We start from the raw sequence: 21825 nt of genomic DNA, 5'->3' as shown, positions 1-21825 counted from the left end.
TTAAGTTCCGCTGCTTAAGCAGTCCGCAGAATACGTGAGCTTACCAATGTTTGTATTGCTATACTAGTTTACTTTAGTTACTTCCATAGTATAATCTCCTACGGGTTTCTCATGTGGGGTAAAGCGGCAGATATTCTAACCATATTTGTATTGCAAAAACGAGCGATTCGTTCTGTGTACCGTCTAGGCTCTCGGGTTTCTCTCAGAGAAAAGTTTAAGGAGACTGGTATCATGACTGTGGCATCACAGTACATTTACTCAAATATTTTATATGCCCGTAAAAATATACATAATTTCAATAACAAGGAAGAAGATATCCATAATATTAACCTTAGAGCTAAGTCCAAACTCATGGTACTACGATCTCGTTTAACCAAGGTAAATGACTCTTTTAGGGGGAACTGCATACGTTTTTACAATAAGATTCCGGAGCATATTTTATAATAAGATTATCATTTCATAAGTTTAAAAACTACATTAAAAATATTTTGATTGAAAAGTCATATTACAAAATTGAATAATACGTGTTAGATAAAGAGGTACGGAAAGACGACACGGCTCCAGAATCCACACAAATTTGATTCAAAGTGTTATTCCATAGCATTTAAGTTTATTTGAAAAGAGCAATCCCTAGAGTTTCTTGCTCTTTCTTCTCAGGGAAATCAGCGTAGTGAATGAGTAATAGCTTAATGTAATGTAAATGTGACGTTTTGAAATGTAAATTTATTTTACTTGGAATAAATGATCTTTGACTTTGACTTTGACATTGATTATATTCAATGAGTGATTATTATTTTTAGTATTTATTCTTATAAATTATATCAAACGTTGTTATACCACGTGAAATTATTGCCAAATGTTGTCAACCTGAAATAAAATACGCAAAAATATATTCCTGTATAGGAAGATCGAGAACTGCGAGAAACAATAAGGTTGGTTTTTATCAAATACTTACATGCTTTTAGAAGGTTTTAAAGCTCAGATTCACGCTGAGTTTACATGTGCATCAAGAATATGTTATTTGAAACCTTCACATTTTGTCAGGAAAATTCAATCACAGTAGGTAATAAAAAGGTCTTCAATTCAGTTTCACATAATTCCAATGCTGACAAACGCGAATTTGACTATCAAAATCCCATCTTCCAATTACAAGAGATTCTGTACTCAGCGGGAAATGAATACGAATTGATACAGTAACTTCTCTACTTTGCGCTACGTTTCGCAACTCATGTCTATTTATAACCGGTTTCCACTGAAATATCTGTATACCAATTAATCTAATGAAAGTCTAATTAATAATCTCAGGGTGGTGTACGTTGGTGAGACAGGGCCTGACAAGAACGTGTCTATTACCGTAGAGACTGATAAGAGACTGTCTGATACTTATTATGTGTCCAACTCACCTGTGGATTTTATAGGCGAATCGACTTTCATGTCCCTCCAGCCTGGCAGGTAAGAGTTCTGTGCCTCTAGAATAATATTCATGGCAAGTAAAACTGTGTATTACTCAGGCCAGATCCCATGTAACGGAGATTATATAGGCAATAGTGACTAATTGTGACACCTACCTATTTACCATTCTATATTTACTTTTTTAATTTTACACAAGTTATCTAACACATTGAACACTAGGAAATGAAACTATTTTTTCGGGTCTAAATCGCGTATACATAGGGCGCACTATAAGATTCCTGCACTGGCCACTTACACAAACAAAATTTAAGAAGTAATTACAAAATTTGAAAATGAAACTCTTTGGCTGCAGAATACAGTTTGTTTCATCTGACTGTCATTCTAGAAATTGGTTGTCTTCATCACCATGGATTTAACTCGTAAAAATTTTCGTAGTTTGACTTTAAGTGTAATTTAACAGCTCAGCGGAGCTTCGTTCGGCTTCAAACTGCTTTTGGCGATGAAGCACTACGCGAGACGACTATTTATAGCTGGTTTGCAGAATTCAAACGCGGTCGTGCGAATCTCAATGACGAATTTCGTGATGATCGCCCGTCCACTGCTGTGAACAACAAAAACATCGTTGCTGTGCGCCGTATGATCAAAACAGCCAGGCATGTGACATACCATGAGATTCGGGCATCTTTAGGCATAGGCATGAGTGAAATACAATCAATACTACACAAACATTTGGACGTGAAAAAGCTGTGCTCTCGGTGGATTCTACACAATTTGACTGAGGCTCAAAAAACGGATCGCGTCACTTGGTGCTATGCCATGCTTCCCAGATTCTACGAAGGGGCGTCAAATTTGGTGTGGGACATAGATTTATAGTTACGATCCTAAAACAAAGTGGAGCGCGTGCAAAGTGCCTCTGATGATTGCTTCTTTTTTTAACAAAACCGGACACGTGGCTACCGTTGCTGTGTAATAGTTGTACCCTGAATAGCGATTGGTACACGACCTTTTGTTTGCAGGAAGTTATTGACAAACTCCGTAAAAATAACCGTAAACGCCATATCATCTTGTACCACGATAATGCCAGTTCTCACACGGCCAGACAGACAAATGAATTTTTGAAGGTGAACAACGTTGACCTTATGAGCCATCCCGCGTACAGTCCCGACCTTGTGACTTTTATTTATTTCCAAAAATTAAGAACCAGTTACGCGGTCAACGCTTTTCATTACCTGAAGGTATTGTCGAAGAGTATGAAAATATGTTTCAGAGATTGTTACGGAGAACTGGCGGAAATGTTTTCAAAATTGGTTCATTCGTATGAAAAAGTGGTTAATGCATTTACTGCTAACGGAGAATAGTTTGAGAAACAATAAATTCATTTCTGACCATTTATAGTATTTTTTTCTTATTCATTCCGGAAACTTATAGTGCGCCTCACGTATTTGTTTTTTCAAACAAACTACGCGTCGGGCCCTTTACGGTCCTATGGTCACGGGTGACTGTGATGGTAAAGTCATCAACCAATTATGACTGATATTAATGCAAACCAGGGTGGTTTTTCACTATTGTTACATTTTTTATAAATTTTCAGCATTCCAATTTACACTACATAAATTAATATTATGTTTTACATATTATTTTATTTAACAATATAAATAATTTGTTAATTAAATTTTATTAGTAATTATTAATAATAATTAGAATAAATTAAAACATATTAATTTACTGCTGCAGTGTTGTCTACTTGGGTTTTTCATCGGAGAAAATACTGGATCAAAAAATGGTGGTACGGAGAAATCTTCCCTATTTCAATTGGGATGTTTTTTAATTCCAATGGCCTCTTGCAGCATCCTGGGCAGATAACGGACTTCTTTTGCAAGGACCTGGTCAACTCTGCTACTTTCATAGTCCGTGTCTAAAAGGGGGGCACTCAATTCTGATGACCGTACTTCCAATCGGGTTCGTACAGTACCGACGACGTCTGAATGGTGACGTCGTCGACTAAACGGTGGCTTCGGCATCACCGGTCTATTTTGAGTCGTGTGCATTATCATCATCGGAACCATTATAACCATCGTAACCACCACCACCTCAACAATAACCACCACTACCACCATGGGTTTGGTTTTGGAATGGTAGTGATTATGAATTACTAAATATTTACAAATGTATGTAACTTAGAAATTAAACTCGTAAATACTAGGGATGTACATCTTGCCACAGGGATTCGAGCTGTCGACCGCTCTAGTTACCGTTCTCCAACTTATCTACTACAAAGCATTGCAATTGGTGCAGATTTAAGTGGCGTGTAGATAGCGCTGACGGTGAGGTGAGCGGTTCGGGTGAAGGGTTAGTCCGCATGGGGGGAGTGTACGTGTTGTGTGTGCGCGAGCGCTTGGGTCGGCTTGATGCAGCTGTGCTGCACGCGCCCAACCCCCCCAACGAGCTCCATCTGGCCTGGATCGTGCCGCAGTATCTGCTCATCTCAATTGCCGAGATCATGTTTGCTGTCTCCGGCTTAGAATTTGCATTCACACAGGTAAATTTTTACATACCTACTTAAATATGTACTTTTTCTGTGGCGGTGTAGACCTCCTTACATCGTCATCCGACCTTTTTATCGCCCTTCTACGGTTCCTGGCCACTCGTATTTAAATTTAAATTTTGAATTGTTTCGTAGCTCTTTTGCCTCGCATTCTGATTTTGTTTCGTTCCACCGTCACTCCCTGCTCGATCGTGACAGCGTACGGAGCTGGTTAAAATTCAATCGCGTCTAATTTTGATTCGAAGTTTATAATCATTAGTAAATCTAAATCATGTGCCAATTTTAGTAAGTTTATAACCACTACAGTCTTATCATGTACTTATGAATACGTATCTGTAATTCAGTATAACTCGGCCCTTTTGGGGTAAGTGTCTCTGTCTACTTAATATTTTTTATATCCATCAGGTTAGGGAGTGTCTTGTAATAATGTACCTGTTTTCTATATATAGTTTTTATTGTTGCAGCCTTCTTTGTTACCTTTTCTTCTCTTTAACCGACTTTAAATAAATTTGTGGACCTGAAGTTTTCTGTTTTACTGCCGTGAACTTAGTCACGGCTTGTTAGGGTTGCAACCTTTCATTTCCCTAGCTTAGAGATCCATAGAGGATTTTGCCTCCGGCGTCGTTCATAAAGTCGCAGAGTTCATTATAATTTTAAATATTAAATTTTCCCTTTATGTGTCACGTAAATTAAATAAGCAAACACTAATTGTTTTACTTCATGTTCACATCCTAAGTGCTTTACAGGCTCCGAAGAGTATGAAAACCGTTACGATTGCCGCGTGGTACGTGTCCGTTGCATTTGGAAATCTAATTGTGATCTTAGTTGCGCAAACCAAAATATTTGAATCTAGAGTACGTATAAATATTTTTGTCTATTTGTAATAAAATAGCCGCAATGTGTTTAAGTAATGAAAAAATGTCTCTTTTACATGTACACTACAACAATAAATAACTTATATTTTTCGCTGTCAATATGCACTTCGCATGGCATTTACACATAATGTATGTTTTGTTTTTAATTTATTGAAGGATTTGTATACTAATGACTATTCCATATTTTTAACCTTTTAATAAATGGTTTACACTGAAAGGCGTAGTCATATTGAAGGATCCAAGCATGTACTTGATTCAGACTTTCTCGGTAATTAATAGAATAAATAAATAAATAACGCACACACTCAACATAGCCCGCACTAGGGAAACCCTGGGTCGCGGGTGCTATGGACACATAGACAACCACAAATTACACCCAAACTCACGAGAGAAATAATTGTAGGCCATACAGCTATTTTTCCCGGCCCGGGAATCGAACCTGGGACCTCTGCGTGTCAGTCCGGCATGGTAACTGTTAACGCCGATAAATAAGACTCCATTATTAGTGTAAATCAGAAGGTTTTTCTTTAAGAATCCTTTACAACAATCAGAAAATAAAAATATGACTTTTTTTTAACAAAATAAAATCAATAATAATAAACGTCAAGCCATCCTAGCCAGCAGCCACAGCGTCCAAGGAGGCGCTAACATACTGCCCCTCCTCGAGGAGGAAGAGCCTCGAGAATAAAAATGGCTGCTTCAGATTTGGGTAAGGCACATAGCCTCCGCGCTACTCGCCGTATGGTGCCTCGTCCTGTAAAGGTGTCCACCACTCTTGTAATATTATCCACTCCTGGATAGAGCTTCTGTATACGTCTCGGACGCCACTTCATTGGCGGAACATTCGTTTCCTTAATCATGACGATATCGTTGATGTTAAGACCCTCTTTATCCACTTGCCATTTACTTCTTTGCTGTATCTCAGCAAGATACTCTTTATGCCAAAGTGCCCAGAATTGCTGCCGCATTTGCTCTATGTACTGGTATCGGCTTAGTCAATTTGGATTCATATCATGTACATTTGGAGATGGTATGGAAATTAAAGGTCGGCCTATCAAAAAGTGTCCTAGCGTCAATGCCTCGAGATCGTTGGGATCAGTTGATAAAGACGTGATAGGTCTTGAATTTTAAATAGCTTCTATTTGCGTAAGCGGAGTCGATAACTCTTCGATCGTCATATATGTGTTCCCTAGGACCCTAGCGAAATGAAACTTCGCAGACTAAACCTCGGCTTCCCAAATTCCATCAAAGTGTGGAGAATAAGCCGGCGAAAACTCGAATTTAATGCCCTCGTTAGCCGCAAAATAAGCTATAGAATCGTTACTAGATTTAAGAAAGGTAGAAAGTTCATAGCTCGCACCTGCAAAATTTGTGCCGTTAACACAGTGTTCTCGGAAGGATACCCACGACGAGAAATAAATCGCCGGAGACATTGGATAAAGGCGTCCGCTGAAAGACCACTCACCAGTTCAAGGTGTAAAGCCCTTGTCGAGAAAAAGAAAAGAGCTAAGTAAGCCTTTGTAATCTTACAACCGCATTCTTCGCGGTCTGTGGTTAGAAAAGGTCCTGCAAAGTCAACGCCACAAACAATAAACGGTAGGCTCGGCGATACCCTAGACAAAGGTAAGTTTTAATAGGATTTATATTTTCCACTTATTCACGGTGCTCCTAGCTAAATTTCTACCGTTTACGGGCCAAAGTTGATTGCGTATATTTTCAGACTCTTGGTCTCTCCAAAGAATCTGTTGACATTTGCGTTGGCTGGGCTCAGCTAGAATCGGCCTATACATCTTCTGTATATCCGCTATAACTATATATTTATGCTGCCTGAACCTTAATAATATAGACAGCAAGTCGTCTTGCACTACAGGCCCAACATACTGTATATCGTTCAATGACTTTCCTGATGTTATTGTGGCAGACGCGTCAAAAACAACTCGTAGTTTGGTAGTTTCACTTTGTTCTCTTAGTACCGCATGATGTGGCAGAAACTGACTACCTAATTCAGCCTCCGAGACTTCAGTCAAATGCCCACGATTCTCATATTCTTTAATAAAATCAGAATAGCCTTGTCTAAGTTTAGCATTCTTAGACATTCTCCTTTCAATACTAAGCAATCTTTTTTCCGCTATTTTGTACGAATCACCTAGGGCATCTGGCGATTCTCGAAAAGGGATCCTCACAACATATCTCCCTTCACTATTACGGTAGGTAGAGTAAATAAAGATAAAGATAAAGAGCTTCTCACAATAATTATCCTTCAATGAGGTAACAGCTTTTGTACTAAGTTCCCAGAATTTTGATAGTTGCTCTTTAATGTCCTGAGAAAAGTTACAGCGAATATTTTGAGACCTCGTAGAGTCTTGGGCCTCCCCCCCGTAGGGCCAGCCACTGTCCATCCTAGCTTTGTTTCTGTCAGGACTGGTTTATTTTTACCCAGCTTAACCTGATTGGACCCAACTAGGTACCTAATTTGTCTGAGCCTAGCAGTAAAACCACTTCTCCCGGAGAGTGAAACTTTAGGTCCGCTAGGGATAAATTATTTGGTATATTTAATTGTGTTTGCACCTTCCTAGAAGGAAATTTATAGGTTACCGTCGGAACTATATAACACTTGATAGTACCAGTGAAGGAGGTGTGCAGTGAATTTAATATCAAATCACAAGACGCATCTCTTTCAATAGTGTATTATTAATACCCGAAACAAAACGAATTTACTTTAATCGTATTACAGCCGATTCTTTGATTAGCTCTTTCATTAATAAATGAGGACTGACTGCCTCTGTCTAACAATGCGCGCAGGACGTACTTATTACCATTATATGTCACCTTGACAAGCGCAGTGGAAAGCAAAACTTTATCAGAATCTACGGCTGTTATAGTGACAGTAGTGTTTGATAAAATCGACGTTTCAGGTTGAACAGCAATTTTTGAAGATGAAGGAGATGGTAACGTATACGAACACTGGTTATTCTTAGTTGAAACAACAGCTGCTTCCTCTCCACTTTGTTGCTGGTTGAGTATTTGTTTATGTAATAGTGTACTGTGTCTTCTTTTACAGATCCTACAACCATTGGCACGACACTGATATGTTAGATGGCCCGCGCGTAAACAATTTTTACACAATTTCCACTGGCTTACTTGTATGTAGCGCTTATCCACAGACAAGGATTTAAACTTGGGACATTCAATTAATTTATGACATTTATTGCTGGACTTGCATTCGTAACCAGAGGGTGCCGACGGCAGCTCAACAGTTTTTGAAGCTATAAATGATTTTGTTTTTAATAAACTATATATAGCAGAAGACACCGTTTCTAAAACATCAGCCCAAATTTATAAAAGTCCTGTAATGACGGAGAAGTGATGTCACTTCTGAACTCCGCCCATCTCCTAGCCGTGGCATTGTCAAGTTTTGACGAAGCCATAAATATAATTAAAGTGTCCCACCTCTCGGTGTCTTCACCAAGAGATTTGAGGGCCTGCAAGTTTTATAGATACGTTGTCTATTGATTAACTGCCTTTATCACTTTCCTTCGACAAGGGCTCAATACCGAACAAACATTTGAAATGTTGATTAATCAACAAACGCTTGTTATCGTATCCTTCGCGCAGAAGTGACCATGCGATAGGATAAGGCTCAGCTGAGACGGACACAGATTTAATCATAACACTTGCATCACCTACAAGGTATGACTTAAGGTAATGAAATTTACATATGTTATCAAGATCCTTGTTATTATGGATTAAAGACAGATTCCTAAGTTCCAACCATTTATCTGTCTTTCCATCAAAGGGATGAAGTTTCAGTTGTAGCAGTTTAATATTTTTAGAGCCCCCGCGCTGGCGGCTTTTGACTGAGGAATTCGTCACCCTGGTGGTGGTCATCCTTGAAGGCGCCAATAAATTCTCGTGCTTGAGCAATCACACTAGAAAATTCGTTTTCTGTGACCTCTCGTTGATTTACTTCATCTTCAGAGTTATCCTGTAATTCTATATTAGATTGAACCTCCTCAAAGAGATTAAAGCACTGTTCGGTTTTAAATAATCTCAATACACATTCATTAATTGACACTTGTGTTGGTTTCTTTCGCTCCTTGTTGGAGCGAAAGAACCTTTTTAAATAGGGTTAAACGAGTTCTAATCGTCCCTCTTTTACGTTTGAGATCGCTTAAATCTGACATTTTGTAAGGGCGAGCACGGTAACTATTTAAACCAACTTATACACTTAAATTACTTTAAATAAAAGTGACAAGAAATTCAACACTTACAGTAATGATCCCAATCTCCGTACTTTACGTAGACTTCACGTAATAAATAATAATAATAATAATAATAATAATAATAATATGTATTTTTATTTCAAGAACCAAGTTTACATAAACACTTATTACTAAGAATAGGTCAAGAAAACTTCAAAACGTGGTCCCTGACTCTCAAAGTAGGACAACCTGTGACATGAGAGTCAGTGATTCTCCGTGTGCTTAATTAGAGACCTCCTATAAGAATAGGACAACAACAACAATAATAGAAAAAAGAAATGTAACACGTTATACAAGGAATAATGAACAGGATATAAATAAATTTTTTTAAACTTATTGAGATTTGTAAACTTAACTTATTGATGTGTGTGGATTTGTAATCTTGTGGTGAAAGTGTGTACAAATGAAATTAAATATTATAAGTGTATTATATAATATGTATATGTATTATATGTAATACATGTATTTTATTCATTTATCTATCAGATATATGCATTGTAGTGATTCTCGGTTTAATAATTCCTCAGTTGAGTCATAGTCTAGTTTAGACAACCATGTAATTAGTTTCTTTTTAAGCTCATATTTGTTGAGATGAGCTAATTTCATCAATTTATCTATTTTGTTATATAAAAATGCGCTTATACATGTATATTGTTGACTTGCAAATGTAGATCGAACAATTGCTGTCGTACATGCCGGTTTCCTTCTCCTGGTGGAGCAGTGATATTCAGCGCGGGGGACAGAGGAATGGTGACGTACCGTTATTTGGAGCACAAAAAGCTGTCTCACTGTTAGAACGTTGCTTTCCTGGTATAATTGGGTAGTAGGGTATCTGAATGGTCTGGATAGCATAGTCTTGAGGACTGCTCTTTGAGCTCTTTCTAGTTTTAGTAGGGATGTTTTATGGGCACCGCCCCAAACCGGTATGCAGTAGGATATCAATGTTTTGCAGAGAGCCTGATATACAATTAGTAAAGTGTTGCGCTCGGCAGAGTTGCGAAGCTTACTCATGACAAATATTAGTTTCCTGACGCGCGAACACAGGTTATCAACATGAAGGTGCCAACGCAGTGCTGAGTCAATATGTACACCCAGATATTTAATATGATCGGCTCTAGTGAGGTTCATACATTGACATGAGATAGTAGGTGTGGGACAACTATGAGCCGTAATGGTGAAGTTATGAGGTGGAGCGGATGAGTTCCTCAATGAGAAGGGGATGTATTTGGTCTTCTCAATATTTACAGTTAGTAAATTGTTGTCCAACCAATCCAAAGCAGTTCGCAAAGCCTGCTCTGCATAAGATTTGGCAATAGACCAGTTGGGTCCAGTGACAACTAATACTGTGTCATCCGCATATGATATGGTTTTGCCGAAGGGGATCGGCAGCTGACAGAGTTCGTTAATATAGATTTTGAAGAGGGTTGGGGCCAAGATACTTCCTTGAGGGACACCAAAAGTTATTGGAAGCTCATCACTAATATATTTGTCAATTCTTGTTTTTTGGGTGCGGTTTGTGAGATAACTTGTAAACAGTTTTAGTGAGATGCCTCTGATACCAATAGCTTCTAGTTTTTGCAGTAGACTGGGGATTGAGACGGTGTCGAAGGCCTTAGAGAGATCCAGGAATATGCCTATACATTTAGATTTATTTTCAAGATTTTCAACCACATGATTGGTTAGGCTAAGAACTGCATCCTCTGTCGAAACTCCAGAAGTAAAGCCAAATTGGTTATTAGAGATTACTCGAAATTTGTCCAAAAATTTTGTAAGTTGCTTGTTAATTATTTTCTCTAAGACCTTCGACATACTAGTTAAAATAGATATTGGCCTATAGTTGTTAACCTCATTAGTGGGGCCATTTTTGTAAATCGGATGAACCAATGCGGTTTTGAAGGATTTAGGGAAAACACCGGTTACAATAGCGAGATTACAGATGTGGGTGATAGCGGGAACGAGCACAGGGGCGCAGGCTTTCAATAGTTTTGAGGAGATCCCGTCCCAACCCACCGCACAACTACCGCGTAAATTGGTGATAATGCTCGCTACTTCCGATTCACACACCTCCAGCATTGCCAAGGAATTACAAGGGGTGTACTGAATAGGCTTAGTCAACGCTCTGGGATGATGTGAATTAATAATTTTGTCAGCTAAGCGTTTGCCTACATTGGCAAAGAATTCGTTGATACCATCAATTGCACCCACTGGATTACCTTTGGAAGTAAGTAAATCCAATACTGGGGAAGAAGGGGAGTTCAGATTGGCAATTCTTTTTAGAGCATTCCAGGTGGCTTTGGGATTGTTCTTGGCCTTCTCAAGCTCCTCGCGTTCGTATTCCCTTTTTAATTTCCGTAGAAGTCTATTACAGAAGTTTCTGTAACGGGTATAAATCCGCTTAAGGGTGTAGTCATCGGGGTTTACTTTGGATCGTTTATAGAGTTTATCCCTGTGACGGATGCATCTTAATAAACCAGGGGTGATCCATGGCTTAAAGATAACCTTCCTTTTAGGTACACGTAGTACTTTAGTGTGTTTTGTCAGAACTGGCGCAATGCTATTCACGAGAAGGTCGGCAGCATGGTCAGCGTTATCACAGAGTAACACCGTTGAAAAATCCATAGCCATGATTTCCGCCCTCAAGGACACAAAGTCAGTTTGGGAAAAGGACTGATTTGGCTTTACATGAATTCTATCTAGGTTTAAGCATGTTATCACAGGAAAATGGTCGGTTACATTACATTCCAGAAGTAATACTGTAGCTTTGTAATTAGATTTTAGAAGAGCATGGTCAAGACATGAACTTATTCTAGTTGGGGTATCGAATGTAGGCAACAAACCGTGGCTAGAAATCAGGTTAAGATACTTTTCCTTATTTAAATCGGTATTAGCCGAAGAGATATCGATATTTATGTCACCGATTAGCAAGACATTACGAGAGGACTTTAGAGTGGAAAGCGAATTGTTTAAGTCACAGAAGAATCCATTTAAACATTTGTTGGCAGGTGATCTATATATTGCAAGTATAGCTAGATTGTCATTTTTAAGTAACACGCAGTTAGCCTCAGAAAAGTTTGGGCATGTAAAAGTGAGATCAAGGTGACGTTTAAAATATACTACAACGCCGTTATTTTGGTTACGGTTATTTAGCGATTTGCAGGATAAATATCCAGTCAGTTCCGGTAAATTTGATAATTTACTTAACCAGCATTCTGATAGTATTATGACATCGTAATTTATTTTTGTGATTTCTAGCATGACTACAAATTGATCTATATTTTTATTGATGCTGCGGATATTTTGATGAATTATTTTTAGGGAATACTTGGAGGGATCTATAAATTTAAGACATTCTTCAGGTAGGCACGTGAACACTTCAGCTACATTAAGAGCGTCCAGCTCATTTGAGACAATTTTGTTAGTTGTATTAGCCATTTGCAGTTGGAAAGCAAACACAAAAATGGAGCTCTAAGACAGCAAAAAGCATGTCTGGAAGCGAGAATGGATTGGTTGAAGGAACTATTTGAGTTTTATTAAACCGAGTGGAGTAGAATAAAATGTGTATGTAAAAAGTAGTTATAATAGATAAATAGGTAGTAATAGATACATAAGTAGTAATAGATAAATAGGTCGTAAAGTTATCGAATTTGATTAGCGTTGTGCGTCTGTAAGGCCAATTGTAACATATAGTTAGTAAGCTAATTCTTGACAGGTAATTTTGTAAAACATTTTTCAGATAAGATACGAAAACACTCGCCACCATTTTCCTTTCTTAGAAATATCTTCCCGTTGGCTGTCCAGCAGTAGTGGTAATCATTTTGCTGTGAGAACTGCCTCGCCAAATAGAAAAGTTTTTTCATGGAGGGAGGCAGATATTCGGAAATATAAACAGGGAGCTTTTTTCCAGGGAAACCAATAACTTCGGAGTTCAATTTACTGTCTGGAGATTTAGCTTTATTGAAGTTTTTGGCTGCAATCAGAAAAGAGTCTCTTTTTTGGACGGAAGTGAAGTCAGCAATGATCGTTTTGGGAGTATTTGGTTTACTAGGGATTCTGTAGGTATCCCGCAAGTCAGACTGCGAGATTTCAGCACCAATTGTACTGCTGATACTGCATACTATCGAGATCAAATCGTTCGCCGTCTCCTTGTCTTTGCCGGGAATATTTCTCAATTCAAGAATTGAGGGCCGCGACATAATTTCTAAGTCCTTAACCTTTTGTTCCAGTACGGAAATATGGACTAGATCATCTTTTCTTTGTTTCTCTAATGATATTATTTTCGTTTTCATTTCTTCATAAGCTTTATTGCTAAATTCCATCCAGTTCTGGATGTCTATATTTGTCTTTTGGATTTCCGAATTTTGCCGCTTCAATTCTGCGATTTCTTTTGTTACCTGGGAAAATTTTTGTTCTTGATTCTGAATAATAGTTTGAAGCATGGATTTAATTTCATCAAGCTCACTCTTCGAAGGAATGGCGTCGTCGTTGAGTTGAGGTCTTTTCGACCTTATGGTAACACCAGTCTGCGCCTCTATTGAGGTAGCTGTTGAAGCCAGGCTAGGTTCAGTTGTAGTATTTACATTGGGCGTTGATGGAGGTGTTCGCTTTATCCTAGGCATTGCGTTTATTAAGTGATATTGGGGGTCGTACTAAAAAAGAACTTCTGGAAATACGTCCGATGCAGCGACAACAAGCGGCCGTCGCGCGCGAAAGGACTTAAGCGCCGTGGAATCCACGTCGCTTACGCGTTCGCGTCGAACACTCACAATAACACCAACCGTAGTTTTTATTTTTGGAATGAATTTCGTAATTACACTAAATCCAGCAATTTGCCACTGTTTTGAACTATGTAGTTAGATGCAAAAAACTGATATTCAACATTGGACATAAATTTCACTTCAAACAAAACGAATCTAAACAAGGTTTAACAAATTTTGAAGCGGAGGGAACTGAATATACACCCACTTGAACAATATCACACGGACGAATGTAATAATCATAACAACGAACATACGATTTTCGGGTAAACGGCGATACTTTATCCCATAGGTAGCAATCCTTATGCTCACCGGCTTACACTCGAAACTTGTGAAATTTCCTTTAAAATAAAAATAGAGCCAGATTAAATGTATATACGAAAATTAAAATCAATTATTTTCGAACATTCCAGAGATATTTTCTGCAATTCCCACTTCAACTCTCATCTATGTGCTCGTATGCTATTTTGCTTTTATATTATTGGTTATACTATTGGTGTTAGCTTTTGTATAGCTTTAAAATATTACGTCGGGGTCACCAAATTGTTAACGCCGATAAATAAGACTCCATTATTAGTGTAAATCAGAAGGTTTTTCTTTAAGAATTCTTTATAACAATCAAAAAATGAAAATATGACTTTTTTTTTTGAACAAAATAAAATCAATAATATTAAACGTCAAGCCATCGTAGCCAGCAGCCACAGCATCCAAGGAGGCGCTAACAGTAACCGGTTCGGCCACGGAGGCAGTTAAGTTAATAGAATATACACACATCAAAAGTGTCTAGGGATCAAGTGAATATTTTTGAAATAAAAATTATTTAAGCAATATTTACCAAATCCAGTCTTCCAGGACGACTTCTTACTTTAATGCTTATGTTTTATTTAACCGCTTACCCCTATATTTAATTAAAATAAACTAAAATTGATGTTTTTGCAAATTGTGGGAAGAAACTCAAATTAACGGCGTCAATGAAATTACAAAAAAATGGCGAAAATGATGATTTTGCTCATTTTTATTGTAAAGATAAGAAAATTAATAATCTGTATTTCCACCATTAACACGGTCACACAATTACAGCGATTTGGCATGCTTAAGATGAGTTCATCAAAATCACTTTGAGGAATGGCCGCCCATGTGTTTTGTAACAAGTCAAAATATTGTTGTAGAGTATGTACGGTATGCATACTCGGCACAGCTCTTCTTTGAAGCATATCTCATGCGTGCTCAATTAGATTGAGGTCTGGCGATTGAGCAGGCCACGGCAGAACGTTGATACGAGCTTCGGCAAGTATGCGTGTTACGACTCTAGCCGTGTGTGGACGTGCGTTGTCATGCATTAGTTGAAATGAATCACCCAACTGGCCTCGCAAAGGGATGATAACATCTGAAACAATCCTCTCTGCGTAAACTTGAGCATCGAGGTTACCCCTGATCCAAATGAGATCGGTTCTTCCGCCGATCCAAATACCGGCCCATATCATTATTGTTCCCCCACCATATGGATGAACTTCCTGACAATATCTCAAACGTTCATGACGTCCAGATGTTCTCCAAACTCGAGTACGTCTTGTATCCGGTCTCATACCGAAGCGAGATTCATCCGAAAAGCACACATAGCGCCAGTCTTCTTCCTCCCAGTTTCTGTGTTCGCGAGCCCATCGTAAACGGGTCCTGCGATTGCAGGGTGCAATAGGTGGAACTCTGAGCGGCCTTCGGGATCGCAGACCCACTTCACGTAAACGATTTCGGATTGTTTGATCGCTTATTAGCAAGCCTGAGGAGCTGTGGAGCCTCGTAACCAACATCATGGCGGTCATGGTACGATTCCGTCGAGCAGTATTTTGGATATACCGGTCCTGTCTGCGAGTCGTGATGCGAGAAGGACGATCTCGGACGATGTCGCTCGGCCACGCTGCCCGTCATGCGATAGCGCGTCCAGGGGCGATTTATGACGCTCTGTGTAGTGTTAAGAGTGAAAGCCACAGCACGTTGCCTGGAACCAGCTTCCAACATTCCGACGGCTCGCATCATCACTTCTCGGGTTAAATTATGTCGTCTCTCCATAATAATGTTAATTGTTTCGGTTCCGATGCAGATATTGTAATGATTTTGTCAAAACGCTATAACTCATTTTTATACAAAACCACATTGACAATCGATTTTCTTCTTATTATCGAATTTTAAACAATATTCCTTATTTAAATGTTAAAACTCACTAAAAAGTATCAATAGCGATACAAAAAAGTTAATATAATTAACCCTAATTGCAGCAATACTCTTAAACGTACTTGATCCCTAGACACTTTTGATGTGTGTAGTTCATTCATGCAAAAGTTATTCCTACCCTACATTTTATTTTATCATTGATATGATCATCAGTACACTACACTATTGAACACCTACATTAAATAGAATGTACGTTTAATTCGTTCATTTTTTTGTTGCAAATTCAATGGCTTAGGGCAGTTGCGTGTGTCTGTGTGTGCTGACTGAAATGGAATTTCCGTAATTGACAAAGCGGGAAGTAAAGTCGCAACGTATATGTGTCTCATACTATTAACTAAATATAACATTTAAATATGACTACACCTTTTTGTTACACCTTGTTTAAGTGTAGGTTATCGCATAATTCGTTAGTAAATACATGAATTATTAAATTCATATAACATTGTATTTTAATTTTCTTTTCCTAGGCCACAGAATATTTTGTATACTCAGCTATGCTGACCGTGTCGATGCTCATTTTTCTCCGGATGTCCTTAGGATACCATTCAAGAAATATGGAGGCAGATGCATCGTCGTCTGAAAGCCGTCCTTTGCTACATCACCGCTCTAAGGTAATGAGACTGAGTTTCAAAAGTAATGAGTCACTGAGGTAAACGCGATGTCTCCCGAAGTTGTAGATATAAATCGCTCGCATATACAGTTTGTTATAAATAGATCAGTAATGGGTATTATAATCCTCAAAAGAGGATTATAATATATTTCAAATTAAGATATCAGAACTTATTGGCTAGATCACGGTACTCAATACAGCGCCATGTTACTTTCACCTGAGGTACAAACACAATCATTACTATGATACATAATATGTTAACTTTATACTGCTAGAACAGTAGGAGTACCGTTGTCTATATTTTGAAGAGTACTCCAGCAGTTTAAAAAAATCCCCATGAATACGACCAGGAAATGGCACGAATATATCTGACATCTCACGGCTGTTCAGGTCCGAAACAGACTCTCAGAAATTCGAGAGAACAATTTCAGGCTTTGGCACGATACTGTGTTAACTATTACTGGGAAAAATAGTTGCCAAATTACGGTTTCGAAGACGATTGATCTTAGGTCTTCCAACGAGTCAAGATTTTGTTTACTTATACAGGATGGGAGAGTAAGAGTATATAGACGCACAGTATCAACACGCGCTTTTAGGAGAAAATGTATCATTTGATAGAGGATCGATAACGGTGTGGGCTGGAATATTTTAGAAAATCGTACGGAGTTAGTGGTCACAGAAAATTCTACTCTGGCTGCTCGTAGATATGTAGAGAACTTTGAAATGATCATGTTGAGTCCTTGTAGTGCATATTCTCGCAGTTTCCATTCTTGTGCACGAACGCGCTTATTCGGGATGTCAGTATTACTCTCACCTGCATCTGTAGCTCAGACTTAAATCTTATAGAGCATGCTTGGGATAAGCTCGGGTGACGCGACGAAATCCAGCTACCTTACACTAGATAAGAAGTACGTTAGTGAAAAATGAGCAAATTTTGACATTTTGTTAACATCGTGTCGCTTTGTCTTACTGAAGTAATACGAGCTCGTGGAGAAAGTACTTGTATTAAAACAAAGAAGAGACACGTTTATGCGAGAAACTGTGATACGTAATTTTTTATTTCTGTGAATTGGAAATGTTACAACACACCACATTTTCACAAATAACCTCGCGTGTTGAAGGAACTATCACATACCTTTCATGGACAGTACTTAAATAGTACCGTACACAACAATGTTGTAGTACTTTTCGTGCTGTAGAGCTTATGTTGATTCAATATAAAATGTTCAGTGTATGTAAATCATTGAATTTTATAAGTACGTTGTTGATACTTGTCCATGGAATAGCAGTAGGCGGTAACAACACACAAAGCACTTAGAAATCGCACAGCAAAGCCCGTAATTGCTTTTTTGAGATTCATATGGTGAAACGGGGTACCCCGTTTTATTATGGTAAACGCCGTTACTGTCTATGAAATGGTTGGGCGTAAAGTGTATGTTCGAATCACGTTGTCTCTTACGATATTAAACTATTAAATTTGGCATTAACTTTTGTAATTCGGGAGTATCTTACCTTACCAGTTTTGCATATGAAAACCTTAAAATGGACGTACCATTGTTTTACTTTTCACCTTTACTGTATTAATACGTCTAGATACTCTGGAATTCGCTAGTGGCTACTTTCGCCTAGGAAAAAGGTTTTCGTGATTTAATGGTGGATGGCTCGGCAATTTTCAATTGTAATCAGGTTTCAAGTTTTTATGCAGTTTTGCGTTCAAGTTAGATATATAGAATAAATAGGTATTCATAGGAAAGTATTGTTTTTCCATATTAAGTGTAATTATATATTTTTTGTTTCGACTAGGTGATATCAGTTCACTCGCTGAAGACCGTTACCACGGCCGCGCTGACTGCAGATAGTGCCGCCTCTTGTCTAGGTCTGATGGAGCGGGCGCGATCTTCGGCGTGGCCGGTCAGGGCCTGCGTCAACATCGCTACGCCTAGCTCCGGAGATTTGAGCCCTACTACCTTGGCTCGTGATTAAAACACTGTACAATCCGTCAATAGCTGTGTCATTCTACGCCTCCAACGAAATTCGAGTACAGAGGCGATCAAAACTGACTGGAACCAAAAGGTGGACATAAAACTACACCAATCCAAATTAAGATTAACAATAATGATTGCTCTCAATGTTATGCGGTCGTTTATAGGGATTTACCCAAATTATTATTTAACACCCGCTAAAAGATAATATAATAATGTTGGTATAGAAAGCAAGTGTATCGATAAGTTACTACAGAATTTATTTGTTCGTTGTGGACGTAATACCTTAAGATTTCTGAGAGCTTGTGTATAATTCTGTATCTATTAATAAAAATTCGAACATTCATCAATCATGATTTCGAGTTATTTGCTCGTATTTATGTTATGAGAGTTTTGATAAGCCCGGTTACTATGAATAATGGTCGATCCGTACCAATAGTGCCCGTATTAAACGGGTATATAATAAAGACTGCATGATTGGTAACTTTTTCCGGTCAGTATGAATAATAACCACCTTGTCTTTGTCAAAGTAATGTAACAAATGATATGTAATGTTTTGATTAGGCTAGGTTAAGTTATTGCTCGTGAAGTAGGGGATCATTCATCCAGGCCGGTCCAAGTTATACGCCATCTTAAGCCTTATTTATCAAAGGGACTACAAAGTAATAAATGTATTAATTTGGTCGATACTCTTGGTCATTATTCATAATAATCGGTCCATATTCATAATGCCCGGTTTATCAAATTGCTCGTAACACTTCTATCTCTCAAAAGACTCAAGCCCAGAGCTTATTCAGTGAAAATAACCATAATAAATTTAGAAGTTTTTACGTAACCGTAAAAAGAGCTTCTTGCTTTAGGAAAAATTTCGCTAAACTTAAATATGATAATATTATTCTAGACTCTCTTGACAGATGAGTTTTCTCTCGCTCCTCTCATGAGAAATGTCTCTAGATTTTTATTAACCGTATTTATTTGTAGTTTACAGCGTCAAAGCAACTACCAAGGTATCTAGTACTAAGTGATTTTCAATGCACACCGGTTGCATCTACAAGCGGACGTTCTTACCATTTTTTTAATTGTCTGCTTTTATTATTATATCACTTTTATGAAGATGTGAAATAAATGTATTTGTATGCTTAGAATAATAACGTATAGAAACCTAGTCCGCAAACGCTAACTGAGGCAAAATGTAGGGCTCCCAATGGGCCTACGCGAGCGGGCGGGCCGTCAGTGCTCAAGGTCAACTCAAGAATTTTTGCTAAAAATTACGAAATGTGTGGAAAATGAGTGTAAAAATACGTCAGACAACATACAATAGGTACTAACATCACATTCCACAAGGAGGTAACGAGTTTCAACTTATATTTTTATGTAAATATTCACTAAAACAGAAAATTAATTTCGTTGCAACAAGCTACGAAAATGTTGCAAAGCAACGGGTTTTTTCTCCCCATTTTGCTATTTTGTTTCAAAATAATTATATTACGTAATTTTTTGAGAATAGACAATATCGCGATGGTTGCAGAATTTCTACAAATGTACACCACCGCGACGACATTATAGAGAATTTACGTTAGCTATTTTTACTAAATATATTTAGTATTGCCTTCATTAGTTTCTTGTGAAAAATCATTATTCTTTAAATTTTTATTGAATTGATATTCAAATATTTTTTGTGAAATTACTCCACTTCTAACACTCAGAAAAAATTTCTTCGATCCGGCCGGATTCAAACCGACGTCGGTTCGAATCCGGCCGGATCGAAGTTAGTTTTTTCTGAGTGTTCGATCTTTGTATTAATAATTATAACCAAACATTATTCTTGTTCATCATACACTCATTTTAAAAAAACGTCATGCCCAGACTCAAAAGATCATAAGGTGCCTACAGATACGATCAACATTGTCGATGATGAGCACCCTCAAATACCTCGAAAATGATACCCAACTTGCCATAATTCGAAAAATCGTGTCCGCAATCTTGGATTTAGAAATGAGTGCCATATTCGTATTGAGCATCCCCAAATATCTCGAAAATTATACCCATATTACATTATTTTGAAAAATGGTGTCCGCCATCTTGAATTTAGAAATGAGTGCCATATTCGCAATGAGCACCCCCAAATACGTCGAAAACGATGCCCAACTTGTCATTATTCGAAATATCGTGCCTGCTATCATGGATTTAGTGCCATATTCGTATTGAGCATCCCCAAATACTTCGACAAGGATACCCATATTGCATTTTTTTGAAAAATCGTGCCCGCCATCTTGGACTTAGAAATGAGTGGCATCGTATTGAGAATCCCCAAATACCTCGAAAAGAATACCCATATTGCATTTTTTTTTAAATCGTGTTTGCCATCTTGTATTTACAAATAAGTGCTATATTCGTAATGAGCACCCCCAAATACCTCGAAAATAATACCCATATATTGCATTTATTTGAAAACTCGTGTCCGCCGTCTTGGATTTAGAAATAAATGCTATATTCGTAATGATCACCCCATATACCTTGAAAACGATACCCAACTTGCCATTATTCGAAAAACCGTGCCCGCAATTTTAGATTTAGAAATTAGTGCCATATTCGTAATGACCACCTCGATTACCTCGAAAATGATTCCCACATTGCATTTATTTGAAAAGTCGTGTCCGCTAACGTGTATTCAGATATAAAGCCATTAATACCAAAAATAAATTTATATTAAAAAATTAATACCAAAAATAAATTTTTGAAAATTCTTGTCACTTGACATTGTCGATCGACAGTAACGATCGACGAAATAGTAACGATCGACAAAATAGTAACGATCGACAACATCGAACATATCTGCAGGTAGGTACCTTTAACTTAATGATGAGTTGAGCAATATACCAATCCCCACTTTTGAGGGAAAAGTTATTCCATGGCATCATTATTTGTATATTTGCGAGCGTGCCGACGAGCGTAGAATAAAATAAAAAAATATACTAAATCTATGGTCGCAGTAGGTTCGTCGCGTAGCAACTGTCTAATACCGTTACAAATTTATACCGTAATACTGATCCGCTTGACGTTTTTAAAATTGGCTTTTTGTGTATCTTCTTTTGAAGTAGCTTAATAGCTTATATTAATAAGCTTAATAGACGACTGACGAGTTAATCCATACT

The 21825-nt window shown here is 37.9% G+C and overlaps 2 protein-coding genes across 3 annotated transcripts in view; one reads left to right on the top strand and one right to left on the bottom strand.

Moving 5' to 3' along the window:
* The window catches only part of LOC113228757 (solute carrier family 15 member 1-like), a 48561-nt gene extending 29555 nt beyond the window's left edge, over positions 1-19006 (top strand). Inside the window, exons 11-15 of the mRNA XM_026462124.1 lie at positions 1306-1452; positions 3709-3952; positions 4705-4812; positions 16546-16689; positions 18492-19006. Of these exons, the coding sequence (XP_026317909.1) occupies positions 1306-1452; positions 3709-3952; positions 4705-4812; positions 16546-16689; positions 18492-18671 (823 nt within the window). The 3' untranslated portion in view covers positions 18672-19006. The remainder of the gene's footprint in view (positions 1-1305; positions 1453-3708; positions 3953-4704; positions 4813-16545; positions 16690-18491) is intronic.
* Positions 9435-13382, bottom strand: LOC113228740. Of its 2 annotated transcripts, none has more exons than XM_026462114.1 (2): positions 11418-13382; positions 9435-10568 (listed from the first exon to the last, which is right to left on the bottom strand). In XM_026462114.1, exons 1-2 carry the CDS (start codon positions 12525-12527, stop codon positions 9567-9569), a joined length of 2112 nt encoding a protein of 703 aa, XP_026317899.1. In that variant the 5' UTR covers positions 12528-13382; the 3' UTR covers positions 9435-9566. The 2 variants fall into 2 exon arrangements, with proteins under 2 accessions (XP_026317899.1, XP_026317893.1); XM_026462108.1 differs by having other exon boundaries at positions 9435-10615; positions 11132-13378.
* Positions 19007-21825: the final 2819 nt, after the last annotated feature.

Source organism: Hyposmocoma kahamanoa, unplaced genomic scaffold (genome assembly GCF_003589595.1).
Source record: "Hyposmocoma kahamanoa isolate Upper Pololo Valley unplaced genomic scaffold, ASM358959v1 100021, whole genome shotgun sequence".
NCBI classification, from domain to species: domain Eukaryota; kingdom Metazoa; phylum Arthropoda; class Insecta; order Lepidoptera; family Cosmopterigidae; genus Hyposmocoma; species Hyposmocoma kahamanoa.
Note: the sequence above shows the minus strand (reverse complement) of the source record. Positions and strands in the feature narration are given on the sequence as shown.